Source organism: Anolis carolinensis, chromosome 3 (assembly GCF_035594765.1).
Source record: "Anolis carolinensis isolate JA03-04 chromosome 3, rAnoCar3.1.pri, whole genome shotgun sequence".
Taxonomy (NCBI): domain Eukaryota; kingdom Metazoa; phylum Chordata; class Lepidosauria; order Squamata; family Dactyloidae; genus Anolis; species Anolis carolinensis.
In genome coordinates this window covers 119,141,404-119,163,908 of record NC_085843.1, presented here as the reverse complement: position 1 = coordinate 119,163,908, position 22,505 = coordinate 119,141,404, and the positions used below count along the sequence as shown (strand labels likewise).

Genomic DNA, 22,505 nt, shown 5'->3' with positions numbered 1-22,505 from the left:
TATTCTATCTAGCAAAGGTATATAGAAGATGAAAGACACATTTTCCACAGTAATTTTTTTATTCTTTTAAGCATTTCTGTTCTTTTTCTTTATTTTTATGTTGATTCATAGATTTTTTTAGTTCCACACTTGTATGTTCAATAAATCTTTCTATGTAAAAATCTTCAAGTTAGTGACATCAGGTCCTGTAGTAGTCCCTATGTTGTCATTTTAGCAATTCCTGAACTTTAAACTTTGCTTATTTAGTAACTTTGCCAAATACCTGCTGCTGAACAGACAAATTTCAGGGAGCTGTTACAGGGAAACAAAAAATGGGAACTTACAGCTGGGCATGGTTTCTTTTGTCTGCTTTCTTTTTTCATCTGGCAAACCAGACAGGTAAGGCATATCATTCACACTGTAGTTAAATAAGTGAGAAAAGAAGCCAAATGAATTACTTTTGCTTAATCTGTGCCACCGCAATATAACTTTTTCTTAACCATTTTTCTTCCAGGTTATCATTAATGTTTAGCTTGCCATTTAGTCTGTTGATTCCATGAAAGCAGAACTAGCTTGCATCATTATTAATGACTAGATTTTTTTTTCAAAAATAGAAATTAGAAACTAAGCATTGAAAGAGGTGCTACTTTGAAAGCATTCTTGCTTTAATTCTTACTGTTAATTATAATTTCTCATCTTTTTATATTGTACGATTTAATTATGGCATTGAATGTTTGCCTTTTTATATGTATCATGTAAACCACTCTGAGTCCCTCTGGATAGAGAGGGTGGTCTAGAAATAAATTATTATTATTATTATTATTATTATTATTATTATTATTATTATTGCTTACACTACATTCTTAAACACTGAAAGATCTTGTATCAACTTCAAAGTAAATAGGAGTGCATTTCTATTAAGAAGCAAGTCCCACTGTGTTCATTCAGATTTACCCCCAAGTAACAATGGATAAGACTGCATTCCCACTTGTAAAATGTGCCACTTGTGCAGTACAATATAGTGTTTACAACACAGTAACATATACACTCAAACCAGGGCCATAGCCAGAAAAATGGCGGGGGGGGGGGGGGGTTGAAACTTTTTTTTAGCAAATCATGAAGAGTACATAAAATACATAAAATAATTTAGAAATCAGGCTCCATTGATAAACTTCAGTGGACACTCAAGACAGATAAACTTCAGTGAAGGACAAGAGGGATCCTCTCACCTCTGCAGGGGTTTACCCTATACCATGCAGCTGTGGACAAGTCTACATAGGAACCACTAAACACAGCAATGCCCAAACACGAATCAAGGAACACCATTAGAGACTGATTCAACCAGAAAAATCTGCAAGAGCAGAACACTTGAAGAACCAACCTGGACACAGTATACTATTTGAGAACACAGAAATGCTTGACCACTCTAACAGCTATCTTGTCAGACTACACAGAGAGGCCACTGAAATCCACAAGCATGTGGACAATTTCAGCAGAGGAGGAAACCATGAAAATGAACAAAATCTGGTTACTAGTATTAAAAAACTTTAAAATCAGAACAGTAAATAAAGAACAATACTCAGAAAAAGGAGGAATTACATACATGAATCAATCAGGGGCAGCTAACACCTCTGAACAAAGGATTCCCCCAGGCAGGAATGAAGCTTGGAAAACCATTCATGCTAATCAAGGTGATTAATTACAACAGTCACACTGGCCTCCAACAGGCAAAGAGTTTTTCTCCCACCCTGGACCTTCCAAAGATATATAAACCTTCCTTGCTTTGTTTTTCCAATATACCTCACAACCTCTAAGGATGCTTGCCATAAATGTGGGCAAAACGTCAGGAGAGACTGCTTCTAAACATGGCCATACAGCCAGAAAAATGCACAACAATCCACCGTCTTCTCATCCCCTAATAACCAGCAGGGATAGAAAATTACCATACTAAAATCTCCTTCCTAGGTGTGATTTTTAGCATTAAAATGAGCTCTGGATTACTATAGTTCAAAATCTACCCATATTGGATACATTATCACTATTTGACTCTTCTTTTACCTCCTGCCTTGTACTACTCTTCTGGTACCTGTCTATATATTCCCTTACCTGTAAAAGAGAACACAATCCAGAAGGACAGGAGCAATCTCAGAAGGTTTCTCAAAGGAAAATACCTCAGGATCATCACTATAGTCCTTTAAAAGGAATTTTTGTTTCTTTTTTTCTTTTGCAGACTCATTTTTCCTTTCTCTGAAGGCCATCATATTTAGTGCTATAATAGAAGGAGGGAGAGTTTTTAAATTGATTGGAATCCAGACCAAATGATGGTATTCCTAGAAACTGAGTTAAATCCGGTTGAATGGATGGCATGGCAATCCCCAAAATATATAACAAGGGCAGCATTAAAAATGTGAGAGCACTCATTAAGACCCTTTTCTTAAACAGGCTTCCCAAAATCCACATTTTCCAGAAATTTTCAGTCTTGTTTGCAACACAAAAATTGACATATTAAAAGAAAGTACAGACACGCACATGAGGGGAAGGGATATGTGGAAATGCATTGTATTAGGGGGAAACACTGATAAAAATTGAATGCTGAGAAAGTATATACAAAAAGGGTTGCTGTGGTTTTCTTTTTTTTAAAAAAGTATATTTTATTAAAGTTTCCATTAATGTATACAATGAAAGTGGGAGAACGAATATCATATAATGAATAGTAGAAATAGAAGAGGATAGAAAAAAAAAAAAAGAAAACACAAGAAAAAAGTAATAGTAAAAATAAAAATTGACTTTCATTTTTCTTCCTTTTGTTTAAGTCTCTTGGTTCTTTTTAAATTGCATGGGCTTTCTTTCCCTTTTCTTCGTGCTCTTTAGATATTTCCTCTTTTCTTCTTATATTTGATAGGTGTAAAGGTTTTCCCTTGACGTTAAGTCCAGTCATGTCTGTCTCTGGGGTTGGTGCTCATCTCCATTTCTAAGCCGAAGAGCCAGCATTGTCCATAGACACCTCTAAGGTCATGTGGCCGGCATGACTGCATGGAGCGCTGTTACCTTCCTGCCAGAGTGGTACCTATTGATCTACTCACATTGGCATGTTTTCAAACTGCTAGGTTGGCAGGAGCTGGAGCTAACAGCGGCCACTCACGCTACTCCCGGGGTTTGAACCTGGAACCTTTCGGTCTCCAGCTCAGCGCTTTAACGCACTTCGCCACCGGGGCTCCTTATATTTGATAGTTCAATTTAATATAATCCTCAAATATTGACCAATCGGTCATTTTTACTCCTCTTCCTGTGTTCTTTTTAAATAAATACACAGGAATCGCTCCATGTCCTTTATCTCCATTACTTTATTTAACCAAAGTTCTTTATCTGGTGTCTTTTCTAATTTCCACATTTAAGCAAAGACCATTCTTGCTGCTGTCATAAGAAAGATAAGTAGTTTTTGTTTATTAAAGTCAACAAAAGATTCTGTCTCAAACATTCCCAGTAAGTAAATTTCTGGTCTCATTATATATTCCACTTCTCATATTTTCTGGCATTCCTTATGAATCAGGCCGTTGTCTTTTCACAGGACCACCAGCAATGGTAAAAGGTTCCTTCTTTTGTCTTGTATTTCCAACATCTATCATCTGTTTGTTTATACATCAAACTTAATTTCTTAGGGGTTATGTACCATCGATGGAGCATTTTAGCCAATTCTATTTTAGATCCATTGCATAAGTGAATCTCAATCTTTTTGACCAAATTTCTTCCCACTCTTTCATCTGCATTGACCTCTTTATGTTTCTTGCCCAGTTTATCATTGAGTTTTTAATTTCTTCCGTTTTGGTTGCCCACTTGAGCAATTTACTGTAAATTTTAGTTAGTAGATCTACCAGGAAATCTAGTGTTGGTCAGTTTGTACACAATGCAGGGCTACAACAAGTTTGTTTGTGGAAATCTAATTTTTCATTTGTTCTTTTTCAGTGTTTCTATCAAAAAATGATGCAAATAAAGTTATTGCAAGATCGAAGCGTGGCTATTCTATGTTTCTTGAAGAGATCTTCGAAGGTAATTTGGAAAGAGAATGCCTTGAAGAAAGGTGTTCATATGAAGAGGCAAGAGAAGCATTTGAAGATATTGAAAATACGGTATGGAGTATTCTCAGATTTCCCCTTATGAATAGTTTAATTAATCAATCCTCCTATGAAAAGCAATATATGGCCTCAGTCATAAAATTTCTTGAATCAACAATTCACCTGTAATTCTATGGGTTTCTAAACTAGTATAAAATCATGAATCATGATGATTGCATCATTATATCTGCAGTCTAAAGCCTTGATTTAATTATTAGTCCTGACTAGACAATTGAAATAGTCAAAATCTGGCGAATCAACATTTATGTAAACACAGTTGATTCAATAGTTATTTTTCTAATATGGCAACTGAAGTAAGCCAAGAACAAAGTGGAAGTGGGACTGAAAAACTGGAACATTTTAAATGTAATTGAGAATGTTGGAGAGCGCAGGATTAACTGGATCTGTCCCTTTCATATCAGGATAATAATAATCGCAGCAGCAGCAGCAGCAACAACAACAACAACAACAACTTTATTTATAACCCACCCTCTCTCCCTGAAGGGATTCAGGGCAACTTATGAAGGCAAAAACAAAATAGGATTAGGATATTTGGAGTCTATGCTTATGCCTTTGAAAGATTGGCTAAATACAATTGTAATAATGCTTGGCCCTCTAGATTTTGCTACTAATAACAAACTCCTTGTTGTTACTAAAGGACTTCAAGCAGTCATCTTAGACCCATGCATTTTTCCTGTACAATTCCAGATTCTATCATAACAACCAAGACAGGAATATAATTAAAAATTTTGTATTAACCATTTCAAGTAAAGCAAATGTGTTTTCCTCTCCAGGACCGGTTCTGGAAAGGCTATTTTGGTAGGTAGCCCTTACATTTATATCTTTACTGCTTTTGATGAGTTGGGAGAGGTTTCTGGATGGTTGAGGAATGTTGATTATACTATCTACAGTAGAGCACAGGCAGTCTCCGAATTACAAACATCCAATTTACAAATGACTCATAGTTAAGAATGAGGGAGGGACAGCAGGAAGTGAGAGAGATCTACCCCAAGAAAGGAAATTCACTCTTGAAAGAGTTATCATGGGAGAAAGGTGTCTCAACTGAAGCTTTATCACCAGTCCTTGTTTCCACAACAATCTATATTTGTCAAAATCCAAATATCACAGCGACAGAAAGTGTAGAGAAATCATCTGAACAGGGGCACAGACAGCAAACAAACACCACATGGGGTGTTAAGCTTTCCCTGTGCTATCCAAAGCTAATATGTGTTGTTGTTTTTTTTGGCTGGAGTTACACTTAAAAATGTACCTGTTCCAACTAACATACAAATTCAACTTAAGAACAAACTTACAGAATCTATCTAGTTCATAACTTGGGGACTGCCTGTATATAGTAGGACCTGAATCCAGCTGTTAGTGCCAGCTGGAGTAGGTCAATTGAATCAATCTGAATGAAATTTAGACTGCAATTAAATGAGAGAGTTCAGCCTGGTGAGCTATACCAACCATAATTAAAAAAGCCAAAGTTCCAGATTAAAAACTCACCAGTGAAGCAGAGACATAGGACAGAAGCATTTTATTCCATCTTGGCAAAGATGTGATGCTTGCGAGCTTCTGCTCCTAAAATTACAAGCATAAGAAAGCATGTGCTCTGCACAACAATAAAATAAATAAATAAACAGTTTTTATATAACCAGTTCCATTGTTTCAGTTTGAATCATCCCTCTTCTATTTCTGGTTGGTCAGAGAAAGAGACTGGGTAGGATCTATGTCAGGATTGGTCCAGAGTGGAGACTGCAGGGCTTTCCCATGGGAAGGCCCAGCCTGGAAATTTGACTTGATCCAGTTTTATATTAAATAGAGGCAGGGTTTGAGAAAACAACAACAACAACAAAAAGAAATACGGTACATTCCAGACCTTTGCTCCTAGGGTAGGGCAGACAAACAGGTTTTTCGAAGCAAACAAAGGAGAGTCTTCCGAAAGTCCATTGTCTGAGGTTGCAGTGGAGCTATTGCCTGAGGCTGAGAATCATTCTTGACTGGCTTGAGTCAGACAGTTTGGTTTCTTATTTTAGTACATTAAGAATAAGGCAGAATAAAAGTACAGTTTATACATTTCAGATTTGGGAAATGGATACATTATATAAAAGGATAAAATTATATTGCAGGGATAAATATAAGTTCTGGCTTTGGATGTCTAAGCATGATTATGTCTTATTTCCAGACCAGCCAGATAAAGGATGTTGCAATGACCGAAAGTCCGCTTTGTCTTGAGCCACGCCTAGGGCCATTTTCCAGAGTGAGACAATAGCAGGATAAATTGTCTCCTGGTCTAGGTCAGCTAAAGGTTAATGTTTTTCTGTCCCAGAAGTAAACGCAACATGTTTAATAGATGTTTAATAGATTGCCAAGATCTACATGCCCAAACCAGGAGCTTAAAATTTTGGCATTGTCACCAATAGAAAGTGATGCCAGTGTACTGATTTAAGAAGCAATTCAGCTAAGTTTATTGATAAGAAGAGAAGTTTATGAAGTGAATTTAGGAGGTAATGATTTGTTTGAGGCAATTCCAATCACATTGACTAACGTAATTTTTTTTGCAGGTGGTGTAAGATGTTCCTCAAGCCCCTGCCTGCATAATAGTGTGTGCAAAGACAGCATTCGCAGTTACACATGTGATTGTACAGATGGTTTTGAAGGAATGAACTGTGCTTTTGGTAAAATATTCTTGTGTTCTTTATTCCATCCATTCACTCCCTAGACAATTGTGATGGAAACACTGTCAAGTTACCTTCTGGTGGAATAGAAATGTTTTTGCAGACCAATAATAGTGTATGCAAACTAGTTAGTTTGGGCTTCTCTCTTAGTTTCAACAAGAACTAAATACTGCACATACTATAGAAAAGTTAGCAAACAGCACCCGTCAAGAGCCATATGCCATGTGATCCTCCAGATATTGTTTGATTCCTATCACCTGATATTAACATGGTTGACTTCTATTTGAAAATATATCTTCCTCTATATAGCTAAAAACGAATGTCGTCATGAAATGGATGAGGGTTGTCAACACTTTTGCTATCCAGAAGTGAACTCTATCCGCTGTTCATGTGCAGAAGGCTATAAACTTGGGCAAGATAAGAAATCGTGTATTCCACTGGGTAAGTATTTTTAAGGGACAAAAAACTCTATCTGTTATAAGGTAATTAAGAGACTTAAATAACCCAAGAGCCATTAAAGACTACTGTAGGAAGAAAGTATTCCTTGGGGGAATCGGGATCATTGCATGATAGAAGTAGTGAATTTGTCCCTCCACAATGGCCATAAAATAGCTAATTAGTTGTGTAGGCTAAAATGGGCTTATGCCTACGTTGGTGGGTAGGTTGGTGGTTTTTGTATTATGTAGTTGTCCTTTTATTTTTGTACGCCGCTTTGAGTCCCATCCATGGGAGAAAAGTAAATAAATAATAATGTGTGTATCACTTACAGAAAGGCAACACTAATCTAAAAGATATTACAAAACTACTGAGTAGAAACTATAGCAAACACATGCTTCCATCAGCTACAATTTGGATTGTAAAAAATAACATATGGTTTATCTTTATACCATAGTTACTTCTGAAGGCAGTAATGGACTAATGAATTTGGAATATGTTTCTTTTATCTTTTTTACTTATCATTGTTAGACAAATGTGCATGTGGTAGACTTGAAGACTACATACTAACGCAGCTGAATGCAACCGAAAAGAACCATGGAGGATTTCCTTGGCAGGTATTTGAAACAAATGTTTGGTAGTTGTTGGGTAGAAAAATTATATGGATTGGCTGCGATAGTTAAAGCAAAATATGTTCATTGCAGCAGCTAAAGCTGCTTGTCTGGACACTACAGATGAGGCAAGTAGTAAAATAGCTATTAAAAACTCTATAGCATCTTATACAGTAGAGTCTCACTTATCCAACATTCGCTTATCCAACGTTCTGGATTATCCAACACATTTTTGTAGTCAATGTTTTCAATACATCGTGATATTTTTGTACTAAATTCGTAAATACAGTGATTGCTACATAGCATTACTGCGTATTGAACTACTTTTTCTGTCAAATTTGTGTATAACACGATGTTTTGGTGCTTAATTTGTAAAGCCATAACCTAATTTGATGTTTAATAGGCTTCTCCTTAATCTCTCCTTATTATCCAACATATTCGCTTATCCAACGTTCTGCCGGCCCGTTTATGTTGGATAAGTGAGACTCTACTGTATATATAAGACCTGCTGTTCTTGCATTACTTTTGGCATTCTTTCTAAACATGAGACATAGACAATTGTTACTGTCATTTGCCTTCAAATTGATTTCAACTTATAACAAACCTGTGGTTGGATTTTATTTATTTATTTATTTCAATTATTTATATCCCGCCCTTCTCACCTGAGGGGACTCAGGGCGGCTTACAAGTGGCAATTGATGCCGTTACACTGTTATACAATGAACTAAAATGTTAAAACAGTTAAAACTGTTTTAATGTTTTTTTCATAAGAAAAGAAATTTTCTCATTGTCTTTCCTTAAAGCTGAGAGAGTGTAACTTTACTAAATTCATCCAAAGAGTTTCCATGGTTGAACAAGGATTTGAACTATGGTCTCTCAGTCCTCTTCAAAGCATCACAGAGACTGTTATTGCAGGTTTGCTAGTTACATTTCATATTTCTATATGTGCTCTGTATAAAATTGCTGCTGTGCCATTAAGCATTACCTGTCCTTTACAATCTTGTTCAGCTCTAAAATGCTGTTCCTTTCACAAGTCATCTATGAGCTTGTGTCCAACTTCATGTGTGACCCAAATACTTTGGATGACCCTTAAACATCATCTCATGAAGATTGTAGTTCCTTCAAGTAACTTTCATTTATGAAATGTTTTGTAGGAAAATTACTTTTTTTTTGCAGCCTCAGCTCCCATAATTTCCAAGGCAGTAGGATTCTGGGAGATGGTGTCTCAAAGGTTCTAGTGAAGCTACAGTAGGGAGGGGAAAAGCAACTTACAGCATATAATTTATTTTATTAAGCAAGACTTATGTGAATTATGATCTCTTTTGCTTTCAAGGTCCTACTCTTAAATGCTGAAGGAAAATGGTTCTGTGGAGGTGTTCTACTGAAAACCAATTTTGTTCTGACTACAGCTGAGTGTGCACTACTTTCTCCTGTCACTGTTGTAGTTGGTAAGTAATCAAGTAATATTTAGTTGGTAAGTAGTCAAATAATGCTTTATCTCTATTGTGTGATTCTGAAAGGTTCAAACACTTGCATATAGGTGTATGACCAACACAGCTACCTCTAAAGATGCACATAGGTGTATGTGGCTCTGTATGATGATTGGCCTGCTAAGGTAATGTGAGTGGATTTCCATTTATAGAGAATTTGCCTTCATCAAGTATATTTTGGAGGATGTTTCAGCTGCTTCACACTCATTTGGGAAATGTCCAGGGAAGTGCAAAGGGTTGTTCATTCTGTGGTCAAAGTTAATTATGCCTCCATATCAATCCCATATTGTTTCATATTTTCCATCTGAAAGGTGATTCCTGGCTACATTGCTTGTTATACCTGTTCACATGAGTTTCAGAATAAGCCATGTAGCATCAGTTGAATATTAGACCTTTAAGACCTAATGAAAAATGAAACTATTGACAGAATAGTTTTTGAAATAATTTGGATGATTAGTACGATTTTTAACAAACATGATTTCAGGAACTAATGAGAATATTACCTGTATAGGAATCAACAAGCTTCAAAGAGCTAGACAAGTGATAAGTGTGAAACAGACAAATACACACATCCGCTATGAGAGTAACACCGGGGAAAACAACCTGGCATTACTTGAACTCAGCAGGCACATTAACTGTGGCAGCTACCACCTACCCATATGTGTTCCAGAAAAGGATTTTGCAGAGCATGTGCTGATTTCAAGACTGGCAGCTACACTGAGTGGCTGGAAAGTGCTGGAAAACCAGACAACAGATCCATTCGCTGAGCAGTCCGTTTCATATCTCAATGAAAATGAATGCAAAGGGATTCTCAACAGAAGTCTAATAACCAGGGAATACTGTGGATATAGTAATGAAGGAGCAGATGAACTATTGGCTGGAGGAAGCTTTAGTGCCATTGACTATAAGGGCACCTGGTTTCTGACTGGCATTTTAGAACCCTGGGCCACAGAAGCAAGTAAATGGGAAACACTTATATTCACCAAAACAACAAGATACAGGATGTGGTTCAAACGAATAATGGACTAATCAAATGCAAAAGTGGCAAAGAAAGATGAAGAATGGCAAATGTAGAATTCATGTGTATTAAAACAGAAGTTTGTTGTAAATATTATATATGTTTAAGTATTAAAATAAAGCTCTTTATCACGATTACTGTCTCCTTCGCTTTTCATTTATGAAACTCACACTTTTTTTTTTGTTAAATGTTGCTTTATTTCACAATTTTGTGTGAATATTTTAAGGAACTAGATATATTCCTTGTTTCCATTTGGCCAAGATGTATTCAAACAATTGTTAACATCAACTCTTTAAATTCTACATAACAAACATCTGTTGGTGCCTCTGAGCTGTACTGAGATAAGTTCAACATTCAAAGAGGATGTGCTTGTTTGATGGGATGTCAGACAGCACTTCAAGATAGATCTGGCAAGCTTCCCATCAATGGATTTTTCTGGTCTGGTCAGTCCCTTTTCTGATATTTTTCATCTGGCAGGTAAATATCTTTTTCTTCAGTTTTGATTTTTAGTAAATGTGGCAAATAAAAGTTTTTATTGGGAGTACATATAGTGTTATTATTTGTTTTAAAGTGTCTTTTAGCACTGGTTTTAATCTGTTTTAAATAGAAATGTAGTTTGTGTTTTAACTTTTGTTATTAAAAGTTATAAATTTTATACTAACAGATTTTATTGTATTATGCTTTTAAAATGTATATCATGTTGGATCCCATATTGGAAGGAAGGCAATATATGAACTGACTAATAAATGTTTCAGTCAACTCAGTAAAATGCAGTGATATGATGGAAACAGGTCTGAAAGTAGCTGGCTTTATAATTTCAGAAATTGTCAACTTTTTTGCTCATATTTTCTTCCCAGAAAACCCTAAGGGGATCCAAGGTTTAACCTGAAACTATTGAATCCTCCTCCCACCTTTCATTTCAATAGTGACACTAAATGTTGTCTATGGGTTGAATATTGAATATTCATAATTTCCCTTCCCTTGGGATGAACTGCCATTTTAACATGGCTTAAATTAGTGATTTCAATGTGTCTGGTCAAAAGTTTAATCTGGTACATTGATTCCAAAAGATGTTGGCCTGAAGTTAGCATGCAGATTCATGAGGAAAACACACTCAAAAAAAATATTTTCTGCCTTTTTAATATTTTTTTAAAAGATAAGTTTAAACATGTTCATAAAATAGGTTTTGTTGAAATAAACAGTTTCTATTCCTCACAAATTTTTTTCTTTTCAACACATATACCAAAATTATCTTGTATCAGGATGAAAAAACATAGACGTAAATTATAATTGTGACAGTTACATTTATGGACAGAACCCGACAGAAGAATATCAGCAGAAAGTGCAACTTCTTAAAATGTGTTTTCTTTTTCTTTCTTTTTTTTAAAAGGAGCTTTCTGCAAGGAGTTATGAAGTTGGATCTACAATCTATATTCCATCAATGACAAGGTTCCTTATATCCACAGAATACCTCTAATAGAGGAAGCTCCTTTCCTGGGAGAATGCAGAATGGTATGTGAGATGACTTCCACTCCTCCATACGTCTTCTGAGAAGTGTATCACAAAGGATCTGTATACAGTCTCTCAAAAAACTCCTTGTGATGACACCTCTGCATTCAGATTAATTATTTGATTCTTTTGTAAAGAGATATGTTCCAAAAGTATCCCATATTAACTAGTAGTACAGTACATCTCCATTATTGTCACTAAAGATTCAACAGACAGTAGAAAGTGGTGGGAATGGGTTTTGCTTGCTGACAACAAGTTTCTGATGCTGATGGGAAATATAGCCTTTAATGTGACCCTGACATAGAAAGAAAACACACAAATTGAAGTATCATAAATCTAGGATCATGTAAACAAATTTTCAGGCATCACGTACACATTCAACTATGTTTGAGGCTTTCTATAAGAATAAATAAGATCACTATATGTATACAATAAATAATATGCATATACAGTACTTATAATCTAATGTGGGATTCTCTGAGCTGTCGGTTGCAGAGAGAGTGAGGCACATATGGAGAGGGGACTAATGCGCCTACTGGTAGATAAAGCTAGAAAATCTAAAACATTTATCTTACAAGCAAAGAAGGCAATGTGAGATGCCTGTAAAGTGTAACAGACATCATTTTGAATTAACACTATGGTACCAAAGAAAACAACTGCTAAGGAAATGTTGAAGAGATTACACATGTGAAATTATAATGAAACTGTTATGGAGTACATTCTAGAGAAGAGATGTAATGGGTCAGAGGAATTATTATTATTTATAACCCACTTTTTCTCTCTAAAAAGGGACTCAAAGTGGCTCACAATAAATGCAATACAATTAAAACCCAAAAACATGAAAATAGAATTTGACATGAACAGTATTGAAAAATAAAGTTTAGACCAATTAAAAGCCTATTCATAGCTAAAAACACAGCACTTGATTTTAAAAACCTCCTTCTTTAAAAGCCTCCCTGGATAAAATTGTAATATTATTATTCACTGTATCTATACCCCGGCTTTCTCGCCATGAGAACTCAAGGCAGTTAACAATCCCACACTAGCAATGTTTAAAAAGTGCCATACAAAAGTTAAACAGCAATTAAATAGTAACAGTGTGGTAAAAACAGAATTAAAATCCAATAAATACACTTAAAATGGACTTTAAAACTCATAGCACCTTCTGGTTTAGCCGGAAGGATAGCAGGGAGAGAAGGACCGTTCATTAAAAAAAACCCAGCTTTTTGTAATGTGCAGTCCCTTTCAAAATACTTTGAATGCTACTGGCTTTATGACTGCTTCCATATTCCAATATACTGTATATTTTATTTAGATATTTAGGAGTACTCATATGTGCTCTTTTAGTATTGAGTAAAATGGGAAAATGTACACAGGCTGCAATTCTCCAGTTGCACATGCAGATTTTTAAACAGAGAACAGATAGCCATCTCTTGGGGACGCTTTGATTGTGTGTTCCTGCAGGGCAGAGGGTTGGAGTACATGGCCCTTGTGATCTCTTCTAATTTTATATTTGGCTGCTAACCCCTGCAGCAACCCCGCAAAATAAAAATACACAGGTATAGAGTTAACTTACACTTGTGCATGCCACTAATAGGATGACAGCCATTATGTTACACAAACCTCCTGGCTAAAGAAGTATTCAGCTTCTATACTCTTCTCAAAGCACAAGTGGCTACTATTTGTTACAGAATGTACACATTAAATACTATTAACAGAATCTAGAATTAGTGAACTGGATCCAAACCTGGTCATACTTACAATAAATCCACTGAAATCAATTATTCAGAGCTCAAGTTAAGCATGACAAAGTAAAGCCCTGATTATTTCAGTGGGTCTATTCTTAGTATAATTAAGTCTGGATCTATAATTCAATGATTCTGAGGTAGGCCTATTGCCCACAACAATCCATAATTTATTTCTGTTGTGTTCTCATCCATGCCACAGCAATGAATCCTGCTGCTTACCATATATATGAGGTTGGCTAGAATACACTGGACTTCATCAATATCAACATCATCAACTTTCATGAATTTCAGGGCCACTAGAAAGGCATCTAGAGATAGCTGGTGAGTTTTGAGTAACAAATATCTGAAAAGAGAGTTGAAGTATACATCAGGTTTGTACCACTCAATAGAGGCCATCTTCCACCATCTCTAATTGTTCACAAAACCATACTGGCCCAATCTAATTTTTTCACTTCAGATGAGGTTCAGTGTTGGATGTGACTGTGACCTGCCGCCTAATGTGAGGATCTCTACTTGTCCCATCACGATTGCACAAAATATGGAGACCTTCTGGATCACCTGTGCAACACTTTATTTGCATTATCCCACCAATGGACATGACCTTGCTTGAAGCACTGCTGCCACCAAGACACCATTCATCGACATTACACTAATAATACTATTGTAGCTTTCTCAGAGATACAAATTGAAATACAAAAAATGACTTATGAAATAAAATGTCAACCTACAGTTAAATATTACTTATTTGGCTCTCCAAATCCTAATCAAACCTGATTAACTAACTATAATTCACATTTCTCTCTTTCCCATATTCTTTTTATAGACTCCCTCTTTTTGTCATATGCACCAGCGTCCTTTTAAAAATCTCTTTAAATATTCAGCAAACCACCAATCACTCCACTATTAAATTTTCTCACCTTCTCCCAAAAGATCCTTACATTATTAAATATACTATATCTCACATATATAACCATATTTGAGTTTAATTTCGCTAATACATGCAACAACCTTTTTACAAAAGTCCGTAGCATCACAGCGACTCATTACAATGTGAACAACCTACCCTCACCACTGATCAAACTAGCTAGCATTAAAGCTTTAGCAAGATCAGGAAGGCCACAAGCTTTACTGTGTTGACTTCTCAAACTATCTGAAGTGGAAGAACAGCATGTTTTTTTTAGTTTCTCAGAGACTGGCAGTAAATGTATGCTCATCTCATACAATTGTTCCTTTATTTCCTGGAAATATTACTTTCAGTGGCAATGGATTACATCACCCACAGCTCAATATCATATATCAATCCAGTAATAAATTTGAAATGAAATCATGGTTACTAAATTTTCAATCCGAGTACAATCTGACCTCAGGTATTAAATCTATGGAGAGGAAAACAACAGTAGCTTCTAATTAGGGGTATAATGATTTAATGCTTAAAGGTAAAAAGAAGCAATAGTAATCTAAAGATAGGAATATAGATTATGTTATTTGTTCAGACACCAAAATTATGTATTCTCAATGTTTCTTAAGGTCTTTACAGGAAAAATAAATACCGTAAATGAACTAACATAATTCAAAATAGAAAGGCTTTCTTTTAATGAAATCAAAACAAAAAAGATTAACATTTTAAACAAAGAATTATACTCTGCTTACACTTTCTTGAAGAGATTCCTGTAGGTGATTATTTTCAACTTCTCAAGGATAAGGAAGATCCCACAACGAATAAAGAAGGTCTCATGTTTTGCCAGAGCATCATTCAACAGAAGAAGGTTCCCTTCACTAAGGGAGTTAAAAATTAGGCCTTTTAAAAAGCAAGTTTCAAGGAAAATGCATACCAGATATTAAACATGGGGACAACGGTGTAGTGAGCCTGTGATTTTTCTGGATTTTCCTTGATACAATAGTAATAAATCAATAAATAATGTTGATATACGCAAAACCTCCCCTGCAATCTAAAGTTAGGTAACTGAACAAAGGAGATGATTCTGTAGGCTTTAGAGCTCAGTATTGTATCAGGCGTTGACCTGGCTTTCATAACAGCTTTTTCCCTTTCTCTCTAACCTGCAGCCTTTTGGAGCAGTGACAATGCTGGCTCTGAATGTTTTTTCAAGAACTATTTTGAGGGCACATGGGGATTGTAGTGGGGATGGAGTCTGCTAGCTATGGCCTGTCTGAAGATACATTTTAACTAGTCAGATTAGCTAGAGTCATGTCTGGCTTTTTTCATACCACATTGTTGACCCTATGCATAGCTGGGCAAAAAAAAAAAGAATACTGCTTCATTATTACATTCAGGACAACATCCAAGGAAATCCTGCTCTCTTAGGATCCATAGAAATGCTCTCTAGCACTACTCAGCAATTAATTTAGCTACTCTATAACACATATACAACTTAAGGATTTACTAAAAGCAACCACCCTCCCAAGATTACAAGCATTCCTTTAATAAAGCAACCTACCTCACAGCCTTTGTGACTTCTGCAAACTGCATAAGGTCATATTTTTTTAAAAGTTGGATCATTGGCATGTGGCCCTGAAATCCAAACATAATTTGAAAATGAATGGCAGTATTAAATAGATAAGCAACTAATCATACCATGAATATATTGTTGGTATCACAGAGTTAACTGTTCTAAGAGTATTTACTAGTCTTGTGCTTTCGGGGTAAACCTTGCCCCTTTTCGTGTCCCGGCTTTAGTTTGGGGCCTTTATCTGTTTTCAAGAGCCTCCCGAAATTTTTGGGGGGGGGGGTGTCAGATTGGGGCCACAAAATTTGGACCATTATGGGGGGGAGGCTTCCCACCCACTGCCTCCCCTACTTGGCGTTCTTCTTACCTGCTGGCACCTGCTCTTGCTCCTCTGGAGTAAGGAATTCAGCTGCAGGCAGGCTCTGGGCCTGCCTGCACACCTTGCCAGCCACCATGCACACCCTGCCACACTCTTGGACAGTCTGTGTGTGGCAGGGACTGAAAACAAGCCCGGAGTTCACCTGCAGACAGTGAGCTCCGGGCCTGCTTGCTTGCCCCGCCACACACACACACACTCTCAGAGTGTGTGGGGGACGTTTGGCAGCTGGTGTGTGTGTGTGGCGGGGCCTGCAAGCAAGTCTAGAGCTCGCCTGCAGACAGCGAGCTCCGGGCCTGCTTGCAGGCCCCATCACACACACCAGCCTTCCATACTCTCAGTGTGTGTGTGTCTGCGTGTTTTTGTGCTAGGGCCTGCAAGCTGGCCTGCAGACCCCACCAGCTGTCAAACATGCCCTACACACTCTCCAAGTGTGTGTGTGTGTGTTTGTGTGTGTGTGGTGCTTGCAATCAGGCCCAGAGTTTACCTGCAGCCTAACGCCAGACCTGCCTATATGCAGGAAAGGAGGCAATTTCAGCTCAACATGAAAGCAGGCTTTTGTGTTGAGCAGATTTCTATGTCAGAAGGGGGCTTTCTGTTTCGTGCTTCCAGATAAACGGAAGACACAAAAGAAACAGGAAAAAGGTAGGGAGGAATTTCATGCACATGTCTAGTATCTACAGTATTTCCTCAATTCTAAAATGCACATTTTCACCCATATAAACATTTTTTATATGGGCAGTATCTTAGAATTGCAAGTGCTTTATACACACACACACACACACACACACACACACACACACACACACACAAATATAGCTGAAATTAATGTGCATTTTACAATCAATGGTGTTTTAGAATCAATGAATCAATTTGCTAGCCCCCAATATAAACCAAAAGAGAAGACAAGACAGACTTTTACCTCTTATGACAAGAAACTACAGGACATGGAAATTTTCAACTAGTAATCAAGCTGGCTGGGAGATTCTAGGAGTTCTAGTAATAAAAGCGATGTTTTGGAGCACTTGTTAACACTAGATCAAATTATGCAAAGCTCAGTCCATAAACTTGCTTCAGTGAATAATACAGTCCTGGTTCTTCATCCTCTTTTCCCAGTAGCAAACAAGGCCTCAGAAATAGCAAGTACTCTCTGAGTACAGAGCCATCTTCCCCAGGCAGTACTCAGTCACCACACAAACTCACACTGAACAAAAACTTGTTCAAACTGGTTCTCCAGCAGTAGAACAGAAACAGTTTCAAATCAAATTACAGGTCTTTGCAGGTTCAGCCAATCGGCTTCATGCACTTCATTTTCCAGTTAACACACAAATATAGCACAGTGCCTTTGCAAACCATAACATTTCTTTGGCTTTTTTTTTGCACTACAAATAAGACATATGCAGTGTGCATAGGAATTTGTTCATATTTGTTTTTAAACTATAGTCTGCCCCCCCCAACACTCTGAGGGACTGTGGACCAGCCCTCTGCTTAAAATGTTTGAGGACCCCTGTCATAGATGGTGGGGTGCATTCAGCTTTCTGGGTCATATGTTGTACAGATATCTCATAAACTGTACTAATCCTGGATGCCTTAGTAATTACAAGCTTTAGCCTCCACTGCTGAAAATGCCACAGCATAGTATTTCTGATGCATTGAAATGTCACTTACCAGTAACATTTTTACTGGTAGCAAATAAATCAGGATCATCCTTTTATTTTTCTGGCTGGAGCGGTGGCAGTGCTCAAAGGCAAAAGATAGATACTCTTCAGCTGTAAACACAGAAAAAGGATAAACACAGGCACATAAGAGATGCCACCAGCAAGTATGTATTACAGCAACCAGTTTTTAGTTGAATAAAGTCAAAGCGTCATTTTGGATGTTTTTCTTTCATATTTAATAGTTTACTAAATATTCATGCTGAAATAATTAGCTACTGGCCATTTTCTTTCTTTTTTAACTGCCAATTCACAAAAAGCACTAAAATGTAGTATTACATCTCTGATCAGGAAGACAGACTTTCTGTATATATTTCAGATTTCAATATTAATGTCAAAAATACATATGATTTTTCATAGGATTTGTGCTACATCGGAATAAAGACAAATATCACTTAAGAAAAATAAATATTAAATAACCAAAAAAAAAAAAATAAGGTGTAAACACTAAATTAATCTGGGAATCTGCTATTGCAACACATCCAATGAAGTAGTTTAAAACCAGTATTTAAAAAAAGATTAGGACTAAGTATGTTCCAGTCTACTTGGAATACATGAAGCTCATTTCAGAAGCGTGTTTAAGAATTAGTTCAAGAGTCCAGACATAAATTTGTGAAACTAACATTTTGAAAAGGCTCTGAAAGCCATGACTAAAAGAATAATTTGAATCCATACTCAATGGTTCAGTGGGAGCAAAGAATGAAACACTGACAATGCTCCATACAACAAATGCGCTAACAGAAACTGTGCACCAAAGAGATAAGCAATTGGGGGGGGGGGGAGATCAGAAAAAGTACCTTGTTTAAAATCACTATCAAACATGGCTTTCCGTCCAACATAATATCTATAGGTAACTCTCTGTGCCATGCTGTATTCATCTTTAAGGTTTGAGCTATCAATTGCTCTTATCAGTGGTTTGCAGAGGTGAAGTTTGTTGATCTGGAAACAACAGTGATGTTAACAAAAGGAAGCCTATACAACACATTGGACTAGATTTAGAAATATGGATAATCTGGACAAAGATAATGTTGCATACCTTAAAATAAATTTTAAAAAGTTGATTCACCAAGAACAACATGCCCCACTTTTTGGAATCCTCAATGCCAGCTCGGCTGTAACAATAATTAGAAACAGAATTACATTGCCATTTTTTTAAAAAGTAGTTATTTCTAAAAACAAAACAAAATATAATCTCTAAAGGAAGAAATGTTTGAAAATCTACATGATTAGGATTTCACAGTTCCCAGAACACAGCACAATTGTTAAGGAAACTGGAGTCCAAAATACTTGAAGGTTAAATGGTTATTCTTTCCATAAACTTGGGAGAAGTAGGTATTCAAGTGAATGTGTACTACCAGAAGTAACAGCAAGTCATGACAATTTCCCAACAAGTTAACAATATCGAAATGGAATGCTACAGACTTTGGTCAAAGAACTAGTAATTCTGACCTGAAAAATACTGTGTGTTCTTGGATCAGTATCTTTTCTCAGCATAAGATAAAATGAGTCTGAGAGGAAGTGAAGAGTTGAGCATCAACCCTCCCCAACCTGGAGCCCTTCAAACATTTTAGACTAAAGCTCCAACCAGCAACTCCACTATGGTCAATCATCAGTTATTATGGAAACTGAACAAAACATGCAGAATAATCACAGGATACCTTAAACCTACACCTGTTGATAAACTCTACAAGTTAGCTGGCATTGCCCCTCCTGACGTGCGACGAGAAGTTGCTGCTAACAGTGAGAGAAATAAGGTCGAACATTGTGAAAGCCACCCACTGCATGACTACCAGCCTCCTCCCACTAGACTCAAATCAAGGAAGGGCTTCATGAGAACCGCCACTCCTCTTGATGTTCCTCCAGCAACAGCAAGAGTGTTGCTTTGGGCAGCTAAACCAGGCAATTCTAACTGGATGGCTCCCCATGAGGGTCTTCCTCCAGGGGCAAACCAAGAATGGGCAACTTGGAAGTTCCTAAACAGACTCAGAAGCGGAGTGGGCAGATCTAAAGACAACTTGGCAAGGTGGCACTACTTGGAGGAACCCTCCACCTTGTGTGACTGTGGAGCAGAACAAACAACTCTTCATATGTATGCTTGCCCACAATGTCCTGGCTCGTGTACGGAGGAGTTGTTTAAAGCTATGGATAATGCGGTCGCCGTTGCCTGCTTTTGGTCTAAAACTATTTAGCCGTTTGTGATTTTTTTTATTTCATCACTTTTTAAATTTATTTATTATGCAATGCTTTTGACATGAAATAAATAAATGGAAACTGTAATCCAAAAGAATTGGATGGTAACAGATGTGAGAAATGTTTTTCCTCAGCTTTAAATTAAACAAATGGAGAGTGAGGAAAACATCCTCACAAAAAAAAAATAAACTGTGCCTCTGAATGGTTAATAATTTGCCAAAAGAGGAAGAATTCTCCACACTTTATTTTAAAAGGGATAAAACACTTCACAATCCTTTTTGTTTAACACATGGCTTGAATACTGATATCATGTCATATTTAACAAACCGGGAAAATAATCTTAGTAGACTTTGGATTTAATTTTGGATCCAGAGATGAGCATTACTCACGTGTCACTGGCACATACACGAAAACAGCTCATCAGGAGTTCTGCTGCTTTTTCCAACATGTCCCCAATTTTGCCTTTGCCTTTCTTTGCTAGCTGTTGGTCAGCCTGCCATGATACACAAGAAAACATTTGCTTGTTAAGCAATGCAATCCTGACTCAAAGGTCCATTGCCTGTATAGCAGGCATGGGCAAACTAAAGCCCGGGGGCTGGGTGCAGCCTCCTGGGTGCTTATCTCAGGCCCTCCTCATTTTCCCTGTCCTTTCAGCATAAAAACACGGTGGCCCGCTGCATCCTTATACAGAAAGGATGGGGGAGGAAAGCACGCAGCAACTGAGAGCCCTCTAATAATAATAATAATAATAATAATAATTTTATTCTTATATCCCGCCCCATCTCCCCGGAGGGACTCGGGGCGGCTTACATGGGGCCATGACCAGACACGACAGCACAAATCAGATAAAACATTAAACCGAGCAGTAAAACTTCAACATGATTAAAAACAGTCATAAAAGTCAATATACACAATAATATTAAAATCCCGATTTGGGGCAAAAGATCCAGGCCAAGGATCTTTTAGAGTGCTCTAGAGTGCTCTCAGCCACCGCATGTCTCACTCCCGGTGCAAGCGGACCCGTCTTTATGCTGAGAGGACAGCCCGAGGAAAGCACGCAGCAGCTGAGAGCCCTCCAGAGCACTCTTGGCCGTCATCTGTCTTGCCATCCTCCCGGCATGATGCCGAGAGGACAGCCCAAAGATTGGGGGAGGAAGATCAGAGAGGAGGATCGGGGGGGGGGGGGGGGGGCGGCGGCAGCTGCTGCATGTCTTGTTTTCCTACTGGCATAAGAATGGGGTGAGTATCCCCATCCTTATGCCAGGAGGACAATCTGAGGATGACCCGGACCCGTCCCTGGCCCACCCCCTCCTGGCCCCACTGTCTCACAAGTCCTCTCTCCTGGGCCCGTCCCACCCAGCACGTGCCCAGCTGCCGTCCCTTCTGGCCTAGCCCTCTTGGTTGGGTCCATAATGTGGCCTCAAGGCAAAAAAGTTTGCCCATGCTTGTTGTAGAGGGATAGAATTTTGCACCAATATTCTTTTGCTGGCAGAAATGCCCTTCTGTAACCAGAAGATCTTCTAGCTGAAGAGCTAAAAATGGGGGAAGAAGGGGGCCAAGTGGAAGAGGACAAGGTGAATTTATGTCAGAGTCTTAACTCTTCTAAATCAGAGCTGTAGTTACAAGATGAGGGAGAACAGTTTAATCGCTTTATCACATTCCTAGAGGTTTGGATGCAGCATAGTTTAGTTGCTTAAGGGTTGGGTCAGTTAGTTTTTGCCCATCTTTGCGAGTTAAGAGTAGAATAATATCCTGCTTGGGGCAAGCTTGCCCTGTCAGGAACACTAATTGCAGTGAAGATAGAACACACTGCCAATAGAAGGACCATAGCTTTGAAAAGTTTGTCAGCTCAGCACAGATTGTTTGAACTCTCACTAGCAATTTTTCTTAAATCTCAGAGTTCTTTAAAATTATTTGGAGGACCTCAGTGTGTTCTTATAAATACAATAATTGTTGTATTCCTATTTCTTTCTCCAGTAAAAATAAATAGTAAAACTTTGGAGAGTGCATTTTTTTAGAATTAATGCAGTTTGACATAGCTCAATCCTATGGAATCATGGGCATTGTTATTTTACAAAGCTTTCAGCTTTCTCTAGCAAAGCTACTAATCTCATGATTCCAATACAGTTAAAGTGGTGTCACTGTATTAATTCTAGAGTGTAGATGCTCCCTAGGTTAT

General features: G+C 37.5%; 2 protein-coding genes across 6 annotated transcripts in view; one reads left to right on the top strand and one right to left on the bottom strand.

Annotated features, from left to right (window-relative positions):
- Positions 1-132: 132 nt before the first annotated feature.
- On the top strand, positions 133-12,286 carry proz (protein Z, vitamin K dependent plasma glycoprotein). 2 transcript variants are annotated; one of them, XM_016992322.2, is made up of 8 exons: positions 133-378; positions 3,943-4,106; positions 4,886-4,910; positions 6,656-6,769; positions 7,079-7,210; positions 7,736-7,821; positions 9,149-9,263; positions 11,714-12,286. In XM_016992322.2, the coding sequence occupies exons 1-8, from the start codon at positions 312-314 to the stop codon at positions 11,734-11,736; spliced, it is 726 nt and encodes a 241-aa protein (XP_016847811.1). In that variant the 5' UTR covers positions 133-311; the 3' UTR covers positions 11,737-12,286. The 2 variants fall into 2 exon arrangements, with proteins under 2 accessions (XP_016847811.1, XP_003218778.1); XM_003218730.4 differs by lacking the exon at positions 11,714-12,286 and adding an exon at positions 9,817-10,457 and having other exon boundaries at positions 142-378.
- pcid2 (PCI domain containing 2) overlaps positions 11,448-22,505 on the bottom strand; it is a 22,299-nt gene continuing 11,241 nt past the window's right edge. For all 4 annotated transcript variants that reach the window (XM_008107019.3, XM_003218731.2, XM_062977293.1 and 1 more), the window contains 8 exons: positions 20,716-20,819; positions 19,173-19,248; positions 18,934-19,075; positions 18,090-18,190; positions 16,037-16,110; positions 15,231-15,356; positions 13,800-13,923; positions 11,448-12,127 (listed from right to left, as the gene is read on the bottom strand). In XM_008107019.3, the coding sequence (XP_008105226.1) occupies positions 12,038-12,127; positions 13,800-13,923; positions 15,231-15,356; positions 16,037-16,110; positions 18,090-18,190; positions 18,934-19,075; positions 19,173-19,248; positions 20,716-20,819 (837 nt within the window). In that variant the 3' untranslated portion in view covers positions 11,448-12,037. The remainder of the gene's footprint in view (positions 12,128-13,799; positions 13,924-15,230; positions 15,357-16,036; positions 16,111-18,089; positions 18,191-18,933; positions 19,076-19,172; positions 19,249-20,715; positions 20,820-22,505) is intronic.

Bases quoted from the DNA above. Each gene is read 5' to 3' on its own strand.
- proz (XM_003218730.4), top strand. From the start codon at position 312: ATGGGAACTTACAGCTGGGCATGGTTTCTTTTGTCTGCTTTCTTTTTT. The intron at 6,770-7,078 runs GTAAAATATTCT...TCCTCTATATAG, and splicing joins AGGAATGAACTGTGCTTTTG to CTAAAAACGAATGTCGTCAT. The intron at 7,822-9,148 runs GTATTTGAAACA...TTTGCTTTCAAG, and splicing joins ATGGAGGATTTCCTTGGCAG to GTCCTACTCTTAAATGCTGA.